Genomic DNA, 17197 nt, shown 5'->3' with positions numbered 1-17197 from the left:
GATGCTCATGATGTCAATCACTGGATTGTCTGGTCCAGACTCAGTTATTTACAGACCGCTGTCATATAGCTGGAATATTGCTGAGTGCGGTGTTAAACAACAAACAAACAAAGAAATAAAACCTAGGTCTGGATGATAAAACTAATATATCACACCTAGGTCTGGATATCATAACCAATATTTCATTCCTGGGTCGGGATGAAGCAGTAAATGGAGATCAACACATTTACTGTACATTAATGTAAATCAAATTGGGAAAAAAATTTCAAAAAGAAACAAAACAAAAACACAATGCTTTCCTTTACTACAAGCACATTTCCATTCATGAACGTACACTGTTGTGGTGCTTATTAATTTCAGTCTTGAAATTAAAGGGAAATAACACTCTAACTATGAAAGTATTGAAAAATAGATCGGCTTATCCTGTGCAGATTCAAAATTTGCTTATTATGGACTATCATCTTGACTGGTTTTCCTTTCAGCGAATTCAAGTAAACCAACAAGTGATAACAAACTTTTTCAATAAAAATGTGAAATTTGAGATGATATATCACTAGACATTATGATTTACAATTCCGTTAGGCATTGTTTTATATGCAGAAATTAAGATAACCATATGTATTTTCTCGCAAACTAAGCCAGAAATAATAGTTTCCAATATCGGGGTATTTTAGTAGCAGCTTTTGTTATATATATTTAAAATAATAATACCCATAAGCGTAGCACTTTGGAATAACTATTGCTATTACTAAATATTTTTGTTACATATGGAAAAATTTGTTCTGTCAACGTTTTTGCTGCAGCAAATGAATGAAAACAAAATCCAAATGTCGTAATTACAACTGACAAAAGTTATTGTATCATATCAGGCAGTTACCCTATTCCAAGAATGTATCTGTAAATATCCACATAATGGTACAACATCCCATAAATCAGTAGCTGTACAAAGAAATCTGTCTATGTCACATCTTTGTAACAATCTAATATTTTAACATATATATAGCGTTTTTGGGGGGATATTATCATCTGTGTTCGTCTCTCTACTGATCAGGTAACTGTTTCAGGTACTGGTGTTAAGTCTCATTGGTCAGCTGAACTGTGTTCATGATGTCCACGGTTCAAAATCCATTGAGTTAGATGACAATGAGCAGTCAGTCAACGTATTATCGGCTAATCCTTTGAAAAAAGTATGTTGTTTTTTACATTGGCACTTCAAGCACTGATATGATCTATAAACACTTACTGTTGACAAATCCACTGCGTAAGATAACAGTGATTAATAAAAAAAAAGGTATTAACGGTTAACTCTTTGGTTGATGTTTTTCGGCAAATCAACCAACCATTCCTCTCTTGCTGCGCTCACACGAGCATACTACATAACATGTAATACATTCACCATATCAGACCTGGATTTATAACACATTCTTAGACCCCAGACATGAGAAATGCCAAACGTGAACCACTGACTGCTATATATCCTTGACAACCTCACAGGCAGGGGTGAACGTTATTGAGTAATTTTTCATAGTCTTTGTCAGGTAATCTGAGTGGTCCCACCACTAATTACACCTGTAATAAAGTCATTAACTGAGCATCAAGTGAATGACAACTACACAGGTGTAGGTTTAAACCATGGAATATGGATGACAACAAGGGAGTAATTGTTGTATCATACGCAATTTGCCTGAAAAATAAGGGGTCGCTGCTGTTTTGAGTATATGAACTGAACTTCATTGTTGCAAAAAATAATACGTACACATATTTGCTATATACTAAACTACATAATTGTAAACATTTACACACGCAGAGGAATTTGCAAGGTGAAAGGTTATAGTATATAATCATCCAAACATCTGGATTTGCTGGTCCAGAGTCTACTTTGTTGGGTTGCTGACACTAATAAGCATCTGGTGATTATGCGGGTTAATTAAAACAGCGCCGGCTAGACAACTGAGAGTTAGAGTGTTGTTTCCCTTTTACACCCTTGGTTGGAGACCATATTCCTCACTCCTCACAGCATGGTATAAAGCTGTAATTATTACCACATCCACTTATACCAAAAGACCTGTGAAGATTCCGGGGTAGAATAGGTCTTCAGCAACCCATGCTTGCCGTAAAAGGTGACTATGCTTGTCGTAAAAGGTGACTAACGTGATCAGGTGGTCAGGCTCGCTGACTTGGTTGATGCATGTCATCGATCCAATTGCATGATATCAATCACTGGAATGTCTGGTCTAGATTTGATTATTTACAGACCGCCTTCATATAGCTCGAATATTGTGCGACGTTAAAGAACAAACAAACTAAGTAGTGATTACCATTGTTTAGCAATGTAGGACAGACTCGATTATTTACAGACCGCCGTCATATAGCTGGAATATTGCCAGGTGCGGCATTAAACATCAAACCAACCAACCAACTTATACCAAAAACCCACAAAGACAGATCCATATCCTCCCTTGATATGCGAGACCGTGGTATGCCCCCCCCCAGGTCTGTACATACAGAAGGGGTGATAGTGTCTATTCACAGCCTGATCACCTGCGTACAAAGCAGTGTCTACAAGCACTGGCACAAGTCATAACAGAAGTGGTAGTTTGATATATAGACCCCTCCTCATTGGTAATACTTACTGCCAATATATAATAAACCTGTCTTGATTGCGTCACAACTGTCTTATAAGCCTGCCCATTTCTCTCCGAAAGGAGAGTGTCATTTCAAGTACACACAACCTCCATGAACAAACATGCAGTAAAAAATTCAAAAGGAAGGAAAAACCTTTTAGATGATTTTCTATGAGGCAGAAGTTCTGCAGGTTTTATAAACATTGTAAACTATTTCTGGGAGTATACTTAATAAACTTATAATAATTATATAATCCGTCTGAACAATTATCTCTGTAATCTGACAGTCACAGCCCTGATAGTGAGTGAGTGAGTGAGTGAGTGAGTGAGTGAGTGAGTGAGTGAGTGAGTGAGACAATTATCTCTGTAATCTGACAGTCACAGCCATGAAAGTGAGTGAATGGGTGAGTGAGTGAGTGATTTAAAGCTGCTTGGAACAGTATTTCGGTTATATCATGGCATATCAGCTTGGAATGGAGGACAGCTTGGAGTGATGCAGGTCTTAGATGTTAAAGTCATGAGAACTGATATGGTGCTGACAAACCTAGAAAGTCAACCAAGGCAATTTGCCTCTTTCCTCTAGCCAGATGTAGTGGTTTCTCACCATAGGTTTCTAGCATGCACAAGGGATACAACTGACCAACTCTTGTGGAAAGTGCTGACTCAAATAACTTTGACATTTACTATGTATTTCTTAAAGAAACACATATATAATAACAGTGGGTTTATTGACATCATTTCATGTAACAAGTTGGCAATTCAAAGTTTAAGTTCCTGAATATTAAAAAGATGATCATATTTTCAATATGTGCCAAAAACATACAAACACCCACAATAAATGACCAGTCCCTTACTTTGGTCTATTGGCTAAAGTCGCAAAACAAGTAATTCATTCAGCATATACATTACTTGGTAAAAAGAAAATCTTAATGTTCCACAGTTCCATACAAAGTACAACAACCACCGTCTCACTGTCTTTGTGTAAACTGCTAAATAAGCATGAGACCTGTGAAGATACGGGTTCGAATAGGTCTGCAAAACCCATGCTTGACATAAAAGGTGACAATGCTTGTTGTAAGAGGCGACTAACTTGGTCGATGCACGTCATCGTATCCAAGTTGTGTGGATCAATGCTTGTGATGTCAATCACTGGATTGTCTGGTTCAGGCTAAATTATTTTTACAGACTGCCGTCATATAGCTGAAATATTGCTAGTGTAATGTTAAACAACAAACAAATAAGCATGATCAGGTGACATTAGACACATGCTAGATATGATATTAAAAATACATGTAATGTTAAATTACATGTTGCAAAATCTGATTGACATGTTAAAAATGAATTGGAGTGTGTGCTGCAATGTAATTAATTTATTCAATAAAACCTGAAAATCTGTTTATCTCATAATTCTAAGGCTGCAAGCAGATGGCAGCATATTGAGACAGGTGATCCATGGCTGCATGGCAGTATCTGAACCTGAATAATACCATATAATACATGCAGTGGACTCAAACCAGGAAGTAGACAGCTTTATCAGTTCGTAGTTATCATTTATTCATAAAATGGACCATATCCACACTAAAAACTACCTGGTTCAGTTCAGGGGGTGGTGGAAGGGGCAAGAGTGAGGGAGGAGATGGAGAAAGGGGGAGAGAGTGAGGGGGGAAAAGGAGAGAGGGGGAGAGAGTGAAGGGAGGAATGGAGAGAAGGGGAGAGAGTGAAGGGGGAGATGGAGAGAGGGAGAGAGAATGAAGGGGGAGATGGAGAAAGGGGGAGAGAGTGAGGGGAGATGGAGAGAAGGGGAAAGAGTGAAGGGGGAGATGGAGAAAGGGAGAGAGAGTGAAGGGAGGAATGGAGACAAGGGGAGAGTGAAGGGGGAATGGAGAGAGGGAGAGAGAATGAAGGGGGAGATGGAGAAAGGGGGAGAGAGTGAGGAGAGATGGAGAGAAGGGGAAAGAGTGAAGGGGGAGATGGAGAAAGGGAGAGAGAGTGAGGGGGGAGATGGAGAGAGGGAGAGAGAGTGAGGGGGGAGATGGAGAAAGGGGGAGAGAGTGAAGGGGGAGATGGTGAGAGGGGGAGAGAGTGAGGGGGGAGATGGTGAGAAGGGGAAAGAGTGAAGGGGGAGATGGAGAGAGGGGGAGAGAGTGAAGGGAGGAATGGAGACAAGGGGAGAGTGAAGGGGGAATGGAGAGAGGGAGAGAGAATGAAGGGGGAGATGGAGAAAGGGGGAGAGAGTGAGGAGAGATGGAGAGAAGGGGAAAGAGTGAAGGGGGAGATGGAGAAAGGGAGAGAGAGTGAGGGGGGAGATGGAGAGAGTGAGAGAGAGTGAGGGGGGAGATGGAGAAAGGGGGAGAGAGTGAAGGGGGAGATGGTGAGAGGGGGAGAGAGTGAGGGGGGAGATGGTGAGAAGGGGAGAGAGTGAAGGGGGAATGGAGAGAGGGAGAGAGAATGAAGGGGGAGATGGAGAAAGGGGGAGATAGTGAGGGGGAGATGGAGAGAAGGGGAAAGAGTGAAGGGGGGAGATGGAGAAAGGGAGAGAGAGTGAGGGGGGAGATGGAGAGGGAGTGAAGGGGGAATGGAGAGAGGGAGAGAGAATGAGGGGGAGATGGAGAAAGGGGGAGAGAGTGAGGGGAGATGGAGAGATGGGAAAGAGTGAAGGGGGGAGATGGAGAAAGGGAGAGAGAATGAGGGGGGAGATGGTGAGAGGGGGAAAGAGTGAAGGGGAGATGGAGAGAGGGAGAGAGAGTGAGGGGGGAGATGGTGAGAGGGGGAAAGAGTGAAGGGGGAGAGGGGGAGAGAGTGAGGGGGGAGATGGTGAGAGGGGGAAAGAGTGAAGGGGGAGATGGAGAGAGGGAGAGAGAGTGAAGGGGGAGATGGAGAGAGGGGGAAAGAGTGAAGGGGGAGATGGTGAGAGGGGGAGAGAGTGAAGGGGGAGATGGTGAGAGGGAGAGAGAGTGAAGGGGGAGATGGAGAGAGGGAGAGAGAGTGAAGGGGGAGATGGTGAGAGGGGGAAAGAGTGAAGGGGAGATGGTGAGAGGGGGAGAGAGTGAAGGGGGAGATGGTGAGAGGGAGAGAGGGTGAAGGGGGAGATGGTGAGAGGGGGAAAGAGTGAAGGGGGAGAGGGGGAGAGAGTGAGGGGGGAGATGGTGAGAGGGGGAAAGAGTGAAGGGGGAGATGGTGAGAGGGGGAGAGAGTGAGGGGGGAGATGGAGAAAAGGGGAAAGAGTGAAGGGGGAGATGGAGAAAGGGAGAGAGAGTGAGGGGGGAGATGGAGAGAGTGAGAGAGAGTGAGGGGGGAGATGGAGAAAGGGGGAGAGAGTGAAGGGGGAGATGGTGAGAGGGGGAGAGAGTGAGGGGGGAGATGGTGAGAAGGGGAGAGAGTGAAGGGGGAATGGAGAGAGGGAGAGAGAATGAAGGGGGAGATGGAGAAAGGGGGAGATAGTGAGGGGGAGATGGAGAGAAGGGGAAAGAGTGAAGGGGGGAGATGGAGAAAGGGAGAGAGAGTGAGGGGGGAGATGGAGAGGGAGTGAAGGGGGAATGGAGAGAGGGAGAGAGAATGAGGGGGAGATGGAGAAAGGGGGAGAGAGTGAGGGGAGATGGAGAGATGGGAAAGAGTGAAGGGGGGAGATGGAGAAAGGGAGAGAGAATGAGGGGGGAGATGGTGAGAGGGGGAAAGAGTGAAGGGGAGATGGAGAGAGGGAGAGAGAGTGAGGGGGGAGATGGTGAGAGGGGGAAAGAGTGAAGGGGGAGAGGGGGAGAGAGTGAGGGGGGAGATGGTGAGAGGGGGAAAGAGTGAAGGGGGAGATGGAGAGAGGGAGAGAGAGTGAAGGGGGAGATGGAGAGAGGGGGAAAGAGTGAAGGGGGAGATGGTGAGAGGGGGAGAGAGTGAAGGGGGAGATGGTGAGAGGGAGAGAGAGTGAAGGGGGAGATGGAGAGAGGGAGAGAGAGTGAAGGGGGAGATGGTGAGAGGGGGAAAGAGTGAAGGGGAGATGGTGAGAGGGGGAGAGAGTGAAGGGGGAGATGGTGAGAGGGAGAGAGGGTGAAGGGGGAGATGGTGAGAGGGGGAAAGAGTGAAGGGGGAGAGGGGGAGAGAGTGAGGGGGGAGATGGTGAGAGGGGGAAAGAGTGAAGGGGGAGATGGTGAGAGGGGGAGAGAGTGAGGGGGGAGATGGAGAAAAGGGGAAAGAGTGAAGGGGGGAGATGGAGAAAGGGAGAGAGAGTGAGGGGGGGAGATGGTGAAAGAGTGAAGGGGGAGATGGTGAGAGGGGGAGAGAGTGAGGGGGGAGATGGAGAAAAGGGGAAAGAGTGAAGGGGAGATGGAGAGAGGGAGAGAGAGTGAGGGGGGGAGATGGTGAGAGGGGGAAAGAGTGAAGGGGGAGAGGGGGAGAGAGTGAGGGGGGAGATGGTGAGAGGGGGAAAGAGTGAAGGGGGAGATGGTGAGAGGGGGAGAGAGTGAGGGGGGAGATGGAGAAAAGGGGAAAGAGTGAAGGGGGGAGATGGAGAAAGGGAGAGAGAGTGAGGGGGGAGATGGTGAAAGAGTGAAGGGGGAGATGGTGAGAGGGGGAGAGAGTGAGGGGGGAGATGGAGAAAAGGGGAAAGAGTGAAGGGGGGAGATGGAGAAAGGGAGAGAGAGTGAGGGGGAGATGGAGAGGGAGTGAAGGGGGGAGATGGAGAGGGAGTGAAGGGGGGAATGGAGAGAGGGAGAGAGAATGAGAGGGAGATGGAGAAAGAGGGAGAGAGTGAGGGGAGATGGAGAGATGGGAAAGAGTGAAGGGGGGAGATGGTGAGAGGGGGAGAGAGTGAGGGGGAGATGGTGAGAAGGGGAGAGAGTGAAGGGGGAATGGAGAGAGGGAGAGAGAATGAAGGGGAGATGGAAAAAGGGGGAGAGAGTGAGGGGGAGATGGAGAGAAGGGGAAAGAGTGAAGGGGGGGATGGAGAAAGGGAGAGAGAATGAGGGGGAGATGGAGAAAGGGGGGAGATGGAGAGGGGGTGAGAGTGAGGGGGGAGATGGTGAGAGGGGGAGAGAGTGGGGGGAGAGGGGGAGAGAGTGAGGGGGGAGATGGTGAGAGGGGGAAAGAGTGAAGGGGGAGATGGAGAGGGGGAGAGAATTAGGGGGGAGATGGAGAAAGGGGGAGAGAATGAGGGGGAGATGGTGAGAGGGGGAGAGAGTGAGGGGGGAGAAGGTGAGAGGGGGAGATGGTGAGAGGGGGAGAGAGTGAAGGGGGAATGGAGAGATGGGGAGAGGGGGAGAGAGTGAGGGGGGAGATGGTGAGAGGGGGAGAGAGTGGGGGGAGAGGGGGAGAGAGTGAGGGGGGAGATGGTGAGAGGGGGAAAGAGTGAAGGGGGAGATGGAGAGGGGGAGAGAATTAGGGGGGAGATGGAGAAAAGGGGAGAGAATGAGGGGGGAGATGGTGAGAGGGGGAGATGGTGAGAGGGGGAGATGGTGAGAGGGGGAAAGAGTGAAGGGGGAGATGGAGAGATGGGGAGAGAGTGAAGGGGGAATGGAGAGATGGGGAGAGAGTGAGGGGGAGATGGAGAGAGGGGGAGACAGTGAAGGGGGGAAGGGAGAGAAGGAGAAAGATTGAAGGGGGGAGATGGAGATAAGGGGGAAAGAGTGAGGAGGGAAATGGAGAGAGGAGGAGAGAAAGAGCGAGGGGAGGGAGAAAACAGGAGGTGCACACAGTGTTTTCACAGCCACCTTAGACGTCAACCAGTGTCAACCCTCTCCTATTTTGGTCCAATTCACAAACTTGGTTAATGCGCACCCCCTTTTTCTAAATCTTTAATCCGCCACTGTCCTTGTTGTAATTCATAAGAGTCTTAAATTTCCTGTACCAGAAAGTAATAAATGAAAAAATAAGTACTGGCATTTAATCTACATTAAATCATTAATACAACATTGTCAATATTTGTCGAAATAAAATTGCATCTGACCTAGTTACATAACAATGCATGGAGAAACATAACAATGTCCCTACCACCCTACTAATCCCACAAGTCACTAACATACAGAATAAATAAACAAACATGTTGCTATATTGTCTAGTGGTGTTGCTTGTAGTTAATGATGGCTACCTCGCTATGTGAACACACATGGTTCAGCTTCTGATCCCCAAGTATTGATATATGTCCTGTCCTGACTGATACACTTAATATGGTCATACCTTGACAGTTTGTTATTTCACCTTGTCAATCTGTCATCACACTCAGGCCAGTGACCGTTCCAAAAAGCAGTCTTAGCGCTAAGGTGATCGTAGCTCCCATACTTTAACATAGGCTTACAATTATCGTAGTGCTGAGGTGATTGTAACTCCCATACTTTAACATAGGCTTACAATTATCGTAGCGCTACGGTGATTGTAGCGCCCATACTTTAACATAGGCTTACAATTATCATAGCGCTAAGGTGATCATAGCTCCCATACTTTTAACATAGGTTTACAATTATTGTAGCGCTAAGGTGATCGTAGCTCCCATACTTTTAACATAGGCTTACAATTATCATAGCGCTAAGGTGATCGTAGCTCCCATACTTTAACATAGGCTTACAATTATCATAGCGCTAAGGTGATTGTAACTCCCATACTTTAACATAGGCTTACAATTATCGTAGCGCTAAGGTGATTGTAACTCCCATACTTTAACATAGGCTTACAATTATCCTAGCGCTAAGGTGATCATAGCTCCCATACTTTTAACATAGGTTTACAATTATCATAGCGCTAAGGTGATCGTAGCTCCCATACTTTTAACATAGGCTTACAATTATCATAGCGCTAAGGTGATCGTAGCTCCCATACTTTAACATAGGCTTACAATTATCGTAGCGCTAAGGTGATTGTAACTCCCATACTTTAACATAGGCTTAAAATTATTATAGCGCTAAGGTGATTGTAACTCCCATACTTTAACATAGGCTTACAATTATCCTAGCGCTAAGGTGATCATAGCTCCCATACTTTTAACATAGGTTTACAATTATTGTAGCGCTAAGGTGATCGTAGCTCCCATACTTTTAACATAGGCTTACAATTATCATAGCGCTAAGGTGATCGTAGCTCCCATACTTTAACATAGGCTTACAATTATCGTAGCGCTAAGGTGATTGTAACTCCCATACTTTAACATAGGCTTACAATTATCATAGCGCTAAGGTGATTGTAGCTCCTATACTTTAACAAATATATATAGACTTACAATCATCGTAGCTCTAAGGTGATCGTGACTCCCATATTTTAACATAGGCTTACGATCATTGTAGCACTAAGATGATGGTAACTCTCATACTTTACTTTTGGCTCTCTCACACACACACACACACACACACACACACACACACACACACCATGCTGACAAAATAATATAAAAATGTCCCCAGTGCACTTGTAAAAACCATACTCACTCACTGCAGTGCAAAAAGTAATTTCACTCACATTTTTTTTTCAATTACTCCATTTTAATTGTACATGGTATTTCATTAAGTGTCAGTTTTCAAGGACCCAATAATTTTGCTCAATTTTAGAAGTCATTTGTTTAGGTTGTTTGCCATCAACAACATATAATTTACGATCTTTCAATCATTTAAAGACACACATTGCATGTTTTTAAATGTAAATTTATGACTATTAATAAAATATATATTTTCTGTTGAAACAGATTTCAGTGGGTGTAAAAGACAAAACAGTGGTGGAAATTAATGGCATAATATTGTCATTAACATGATAAACAGCAATTTTGTAAACATTTGGTTGTAACACAATGATATCGATGGAGGCATCTGCCTGGTAAAGACAAGGTCACATGTAATTCAATCCATTGTCCAATATGTATTTGATGCAGATGTGACCGGACTAGCAAGCTCACTCTAAATTTAGGTTGACAGTGAAAGATAGGATCAGCTGAAATATATTGAAGACACCATCATGCACAAGTCCATGTTATTAATGTCAACAGCTATGCCAGCAGCAATTCCATACCTCTGTAATACGAGCTAATATTTAATAAATGGCAAATAAATTGCAGACATGTAGTTATGTCATGAAAATATGACACAGAGAAAAAAAAAGGTGGTTGGTTGGTTTTATTGCACTCAGCAACATTCCAGCTATATGACGGCGGTCTGTAAATAATCGAGTCTGGACCAGACAATCCAGTGATTGACATCATGAACATCAATCCACGCAATTGGGATCAGTAACATGCATCAACCAAGTCAGCGAGCCTGACCACCCGATCCCGTTAGTCGCCTCTAATGACAAGCATAATTGCCTTTTACATCAAGCATGGGTTGCTAAAGACCTATTCTACCCAGGATCTTCACGGGTAACCCAGCGAAAGAGGGAGGTCGCCAATTTTATAACTTTATGAAGGGGGAAACATGAAATATGTTATTATCATTTTTTAGGAGGGTAATAACAAAAATGTTACATGTTAATTGGGAGTCATGTAGAAATGAAATAAGGTTAGTTAACATCGGTAGTCCTCACATATGTTATGAATGTGAAATCATCACTGGTACAATAGGTGAGCTGAAAATGTTACCAAGGTCCAGAACAGGTCAGCTTTTCAGTATTTCCTCAACCCCTGACTAAATGTAGTGTTAGATTTGATGTCCAGTGGTGATGGTATGTGTAGGACTGTGAACTAAGGAGTGTGTGTGTGAGTGAGTGAGTTAAGGAGTGTGTGAGTGAGTGAGTGAGTGAGTGCATGACTAAATCTAGTTACACATTATTAATACATAAATTTATACCATAAAACCTGTTGGCAAAGGACAGTAAAAGACCTAGATTATTACAGATATAGACTTAAAACTAGTATTTAACCATAAACATTTATTAAATATGGGCTCCAGCAACCACCAGCAACCAAAGTTAGGCCACCATACTGGGGACCATGGCGACTTACAATACTTCTACTACCTGCATGGTTCCCCAGCAGGATTTACACCATCCCTTCAGTCACCAGTGATTATAGACAATTTTAGCCATCAATTAGAACTAACAAATATACGACGATTGTGGAAGGCCTAAATTTACATTGAATGATTAGGGACTACAAATTTACAGTACTTTAACCCTCTTTGATGATACAACGATTAACAATCTCAGTTGCTCATTTAATCTACCAATTTCAAAACTTTTAATTTTTGTTTACAAAACATTAATCAACATTTTAGAAACAAATATGTTTCCTTTAAAAACACTTTAATAAAATGAGAACTAATACAATTTCAAAGATTCTTAACAGATGATGATTTGAAATATTTATCCCTTGTGATGGCAAAATCAACAGTCAAGCAGGACATGCTTGACCGTGATTCTCTCACCACAAGGGATACAAAATATGATACAGTCCTTAGTCAAGACAAATCTCACAACAACATCTGCCCCCCAAATTAATTACCAGTTCCTAAATTTAGGTCATGATTATAACCATGAAATCCAGATCTTAGTGAGTAAAGTCATTCTGAACATTTTAAAAAGATTACAATTAAACTTAACTTTATCATACATATGATATTATGACATGTATTTATTCAATTAATTGTATTTCTTTTGTACATTTGAGTATCTAATATTCTCAATGTATAACAGCTACCATGCAAATTGTGATTAAAACAATGTTAAACAAGTGTCAAACAAAATAATTGAAGAACTAGAATTTGTCTTTCAAAATGGGTTAACACAGTCTTATCACACATCTCCTTGTATCCCAATGAAACTTATTCATATGTCATTAAATAAAAGCCACAAAATCCTTACAAAACAATGTATCTATATGTATGGTCCTGATGGCTTCTGAAGATATCTACATACATTACAATGTATTACAATTTATTGCTGTACATCCTTTTTTTTATCCACATCACTCTGTGGTATAACTCAAATAACTATATCACTGTGTTTGCATGATTTTTTATGTAGTCAGAATCCTACAATTGAGTATGCTTTTAGCAGAGATTTCTGATGAACATGGAAAGTGTTTTGTCGTTTTTATTTACTACATATATGTATCAACGTTCAATGGTATTCAAATAGATTTGTAAAACAAATACATTTAACACATTTTAATTTTCAAAATGTGGACACAAGATCATACGAACAAACCAGCCATATTAGAGGGCACCCTGACAGCACAACACTCACACCCACATCTTCTACATTATTTACCAAAACATATATTAACCTAATTTAGTTAAAAGTGTTCATAATATTAGGAAATCGGTAATCGAAACATAATCAGCTGAACACGACTAGACCAACATTGAGAAACTCCACATTTTCGTGCATTCCAATTGTACCGTTAACTGCTTAAAAAACATCAGATTCCACTGAGATGTGTATTTATTTCATATGTATTATACACTAGAAATAATTCATAACCAACCATTCAAAACCTATAACCTGGTAAACATGTAAACATGATCACTCGTTCAGAACAATACAACACGCGTTGCCCACAGTACAGAAAATTCCATATAGTGATAGTATCAACAAGCAATTCCTGCTTTTAGTGTGTTCCCGTTGCATAGGACGCCTTGATTACTCACTTGATAACAGCAGGTTCATCCGGGCGAAGTTTGATGTGACATTGAACAAAGAAATGGTCAAACTAAATTCATGATTGTGTAAAAACAGTCGCCACAGATATAATCATTTTAAAATCCTCGAAATATCAAGCAGGCGTATAAATCCATGTTGCCACTCGTTCGATTCACATTGAGCAGGCTGTCACAACATAAGACCTTTGACCTTTCTGTTCCGATTCCTACACCGCGTTAATTGCCCTGGGTGGGATTACGCGTAGAAGTGGATTACAATAAATGTAAGAGTAATCAAATCAGGAGAGCAAGAACATCAGCTATATTTGTTTGTTTAGAGATTACAGTACATATGTGATACAACTCGCACTATTTGAAGCGCGGAAGGATAACTCTGGCTAATTGTTCAGACTCGTTCGCGGTACGTCGTCTGCAAAGAGAACGGGTACTTGTAAAAGAAAGTCTGCATACATCGCTATGACGACAGTACACAAAGATTAAAACTTAGAGTATTATTAATTGGGATTCGTAAGACACTGCTTTATTAATGCATGTCATAAGCACGTACAAGGATGTTCAATATTTCGTGACTGGGCTGTGATATTGATAACTTCCACCCTGTCGGCATGACTCCGCGCTTGGAGACGGGACGCTCTGGTTAGCGTCGCCAAGTTGTGAGGCGGCGCATGAATTCAGGACGTGTTCTAGGATTTGAACGTGTTCTATTATATATGATAAATATTAAAAGTCAGTATTCGGGTTATGTCGCAACGACCAATCTGTATTAGCTATTTCACTTCAGTAATAGTAACTGCATGATCAACAATGAGTGGTTAGTAAAATGCTCGTTGATTGCATGGCCAGTAGTGTTCTTTGTTATTGCAGGACGTGAGAGTGAGAGGTATGACATTTCTTTACGCGGACTATCAGTTTCTTTGTCCGAAATTCCTCTCCATGGCACCAAACGGATATCTATATCTTGTTGGATTCCGAGTTCGAATCCAAAGTTCGCCCCAGATTATGATCCTTGCTTTCAGTTCGGACTTTCTTCCCGCATAAGCTTAATTGTGATAAAACTGAAATATTGCCCAAAGCGGCGTAAAACCAGTAACAACCCAACTCACCATTGAGAAATAGAATGACATGTATGTGGCAAGCAAAGAGTTAGAAAGACCCAAACAATGAATGTTTTGTATGTAATTTGAAAGTTGAAAAATGTGCATTATATTTTTGTAAGTCCAACTAGCACGTGTCAGATCGTGATGCTGCGTACCATCTGTTCACGCCCGACCTGCCTTGCAGGCAGCTAGCACGCTGCATGGTCTAGAGATCATGCAGTTATTAACGCAAGTATATCGACGCTCAGACAGCTGTGTATTCACAGCTGGTGCGGTACGGTTTTAGGTCGTTTGCAGTGACCCACAAATCTCAATGTCGCATGTGGTGTCCCGATACATGAAGCGCTGACTTTATGCTCTAATCGTGTGCATCTCCGAAGTTGACAGGGAAACGCCCAACAGGATTTCCCACATAGACCCTTAACATGTGGACAAAAGAATTAGTGACATATATAGAATAGGTCCTATTATAAACCATATGACATTCACTTGCATGATTCAAATGATTTTTTCCAGTCAGACCGTATTGTGAAAACAGTTCTATGGTATGGCTATACAATCAACGTGTGGATCACTTTGGTGACATTATTAATCATGTATGTTGTTGACTTGAGATTAGTGTAAAGTCTAGAGGTTAAATTCACTAAAAAGTATCTTGCACACGATTCACGGGTAATGAGTGAGTGAGTGAGTGAGTTTGGTTTTACGCCGCTTTTAACAATATCCAGCAATATCACATTGTACCCATGTCGGGATTCGAACCCGAGTCTTCGGCGTGACGAGCGAACGCTTTAACCACTAGGCTACCCGACCTCCCCGATTCACGGGTAAGGAGGCCCCTTTGGAAATGTACGTGCTATTTCATTGTTTCCGCTAGAGGGTACGTATCTCGGGCAAATTGGTATTATTCATATTAAACTAAAACTGTATATATATAAGTGAGTATATAAGCTGTGGATATTTCTATTCAGAGTGAGTTTGGTGAGTGAGAAATAGGCTTCACACATTGTACCGAATATGGGGAACGAACCCGGGCTTTCGGCGTGACGAGCGGACGCTTTAACCACAAGGCTACCATATATTAAAGTATCTGAATTATGTCGGTCGTAGCCCTAAGGTCGCTCGATTGGAACGTGTCCTTTATAATAATGGTACGCTCCGCAAAGCGAAAATGGCGTAATGGGATCGGGAGGTCCGGCTTGCTGACTTGGTTGAAGCATGTCATCGTGTCCCAATTGTGTGGATCGATGCTCATTATGTCAATTACTGGATTGTCTGGCCCAGACTCGATTATTTACAGACCGCCGTCATATAGCTGGAGTGCGGCATTAAACAACAACTAACCGACCAACCATAATCGAGTTGAGGAACGATCATCTCAGGAGAAATGGAACACATACTATATGCACAAAACCAAACATGGTGTGTCATCAAAACCCGAAGCAAAACCCGTGAAGATCCGGTGTAGAATAGGTCTTCAGCAACCCATGCTTGCCGTAACCAGCGACTGTGCTTGTCGTAGGAGGCGACAAATGGGATCGGGTGGTCAGGTTCGCAGACCTGGTTGATGCAGGTCATCGTATCCTAATTGTGGGGATCGATGCTCATTATGTCAATCATTGGATTGTATGATCTATACTCGATTATTTACAGTCCGCCGTCATGTAGCTGGAATATGGCCGAGTGTGGCGTTAAACAATAAACAAACGATCATTCAAACCTAATACAAGCTCCCATATACACGAGTGCAAACATAAACCATTCGTGTGCCACTAAATTATTCATACGACCCAGTGATATTTATTCATTATGTATGTAAGTTAAATATTATATTTATATTTGGATCCCAAGGATGCGTTGAGATCATCCTGACATTACACCCACACGTAAACCCGTGCTATAATAAACATATTCCCTGTTTAGCGCCTGTCTTCACTCAAGTCGACGTGCTCATGCATAATCAGTATACTTAACAGCAAAGTGCACTTGTGTTATGTATTATTCATGATTTTACTTCTGAAAGTATTACGTCACAATGACCTGATATCTGCCACCGTGACCGTGGCTTGCTGTTGAGGCTAAATGAGCTTATGTAAATAATATATACATGCTATTACAGCAGGTTTGGTCGAAATGACTAAGAAACAATTGTGTTTGCTCTGATTTTCTTTATTAAAATTATTTAAGTTGTGTCAGGCCCAAACAAATAATGAATGGACACATTCGTCACCACTCGCCCCTTTCCGTAACCTGCAAGAAGACTCGTCCCCCTGTCGATGAATATTATGTGCGAAAATACGACAAAACAATCAGAATGCGTGTATGATTTCAAGTTCTTCGTCAAAGAATCCCTCAGAAATATTTTTTTGATTTTACATATATCTTGCATCTAAAAATATACCCAAGACACAGTTAAATGTTTTCAATCAAACTGTATAATTCCGCATGTCCAGATGCATCTGAAATATATATAATATATGGGGAAATATATGTGAACCATGAGGCCTACGCAACGAATGGACAATTGCTTTAGGTATGCCCGTTTGCGCTAAGACGGAACCCGGTCGCAAAAATGGCCACGAGAGGGGCACGAGTCGCTATTCGGCTTGTCCCGGAATAACACGAGTTGGTCACGAATGGAATGGACAATAAATCGAATTTTACTAATTCCGTACAGAAGCTACAATTTCGTCAAACTTATTTTACGCAGGCTTACGTTGTTTATAGAAGCTTTTATTCGTCTGTCCTACGTTGCTAAACGATTGTAATCATTACTTTGTTTGTTCTTTAACGTCGCACTCCGCAATATTCGAGCTATATGAAGGCGGTCTGTAAATAATCGAATCTAGACCAGACAGTCCAGTGATACACATCATGAGCATCGATCTACGCACCTGGGATACGATGACATGCATCA

General features: G+C 42.6%; 1 protein-coding gene across 3 annotated transcripts in view; it reads right to left on the bottom strand.

The window, feature by feature from the left end:
* Positions 1–13360, bottom strand: part of LOC124137076 (MAPK/MAK/MRK overlapping kinase-like) — a 62935-nt gene extending 49575 nt beyond the window's left edge. For all 3 annotated transcript variants that reach the window (XM_046503222.2, XM_046503224.2, XM_046503223.2), the window contains exon 1: positions 13172–13360. In XM_046503222.2, the coding sequence (XP_046359178.2) occupies positions 13172–13190 (19 nt within the window). In that variant the 5' untranslated portion in view covers positions 13191–13360. The remainder of the gene's footprint in view (positions 1–13171) is intronic.
* Positions 13361–17197: the final 3837 nt, after the last annotated feature.

This window comes from Haliotis rufescens, unplaced genomic scaffold (genome assembly GCF_023055435.1).
Source record: "Haliotis rufescens isolate VD_foot unplaced genomic scaffold, xgHalRufe1.0.p SCAF_3, whole genome shotgun sequence".
NCBI classification, from domain to species: domain Eukaryota; kingdom Metazoa; phylum Mollusca; class Gastropoda; order Lepetellida; family Haliotidae; genus Haliotis; species Haliotis rufescens.
The sequence above is the reverse complement of the archived record's forward strand: the minus strand, read 5'-3'. Positions and strand labels throughout refer to the sequence as shown.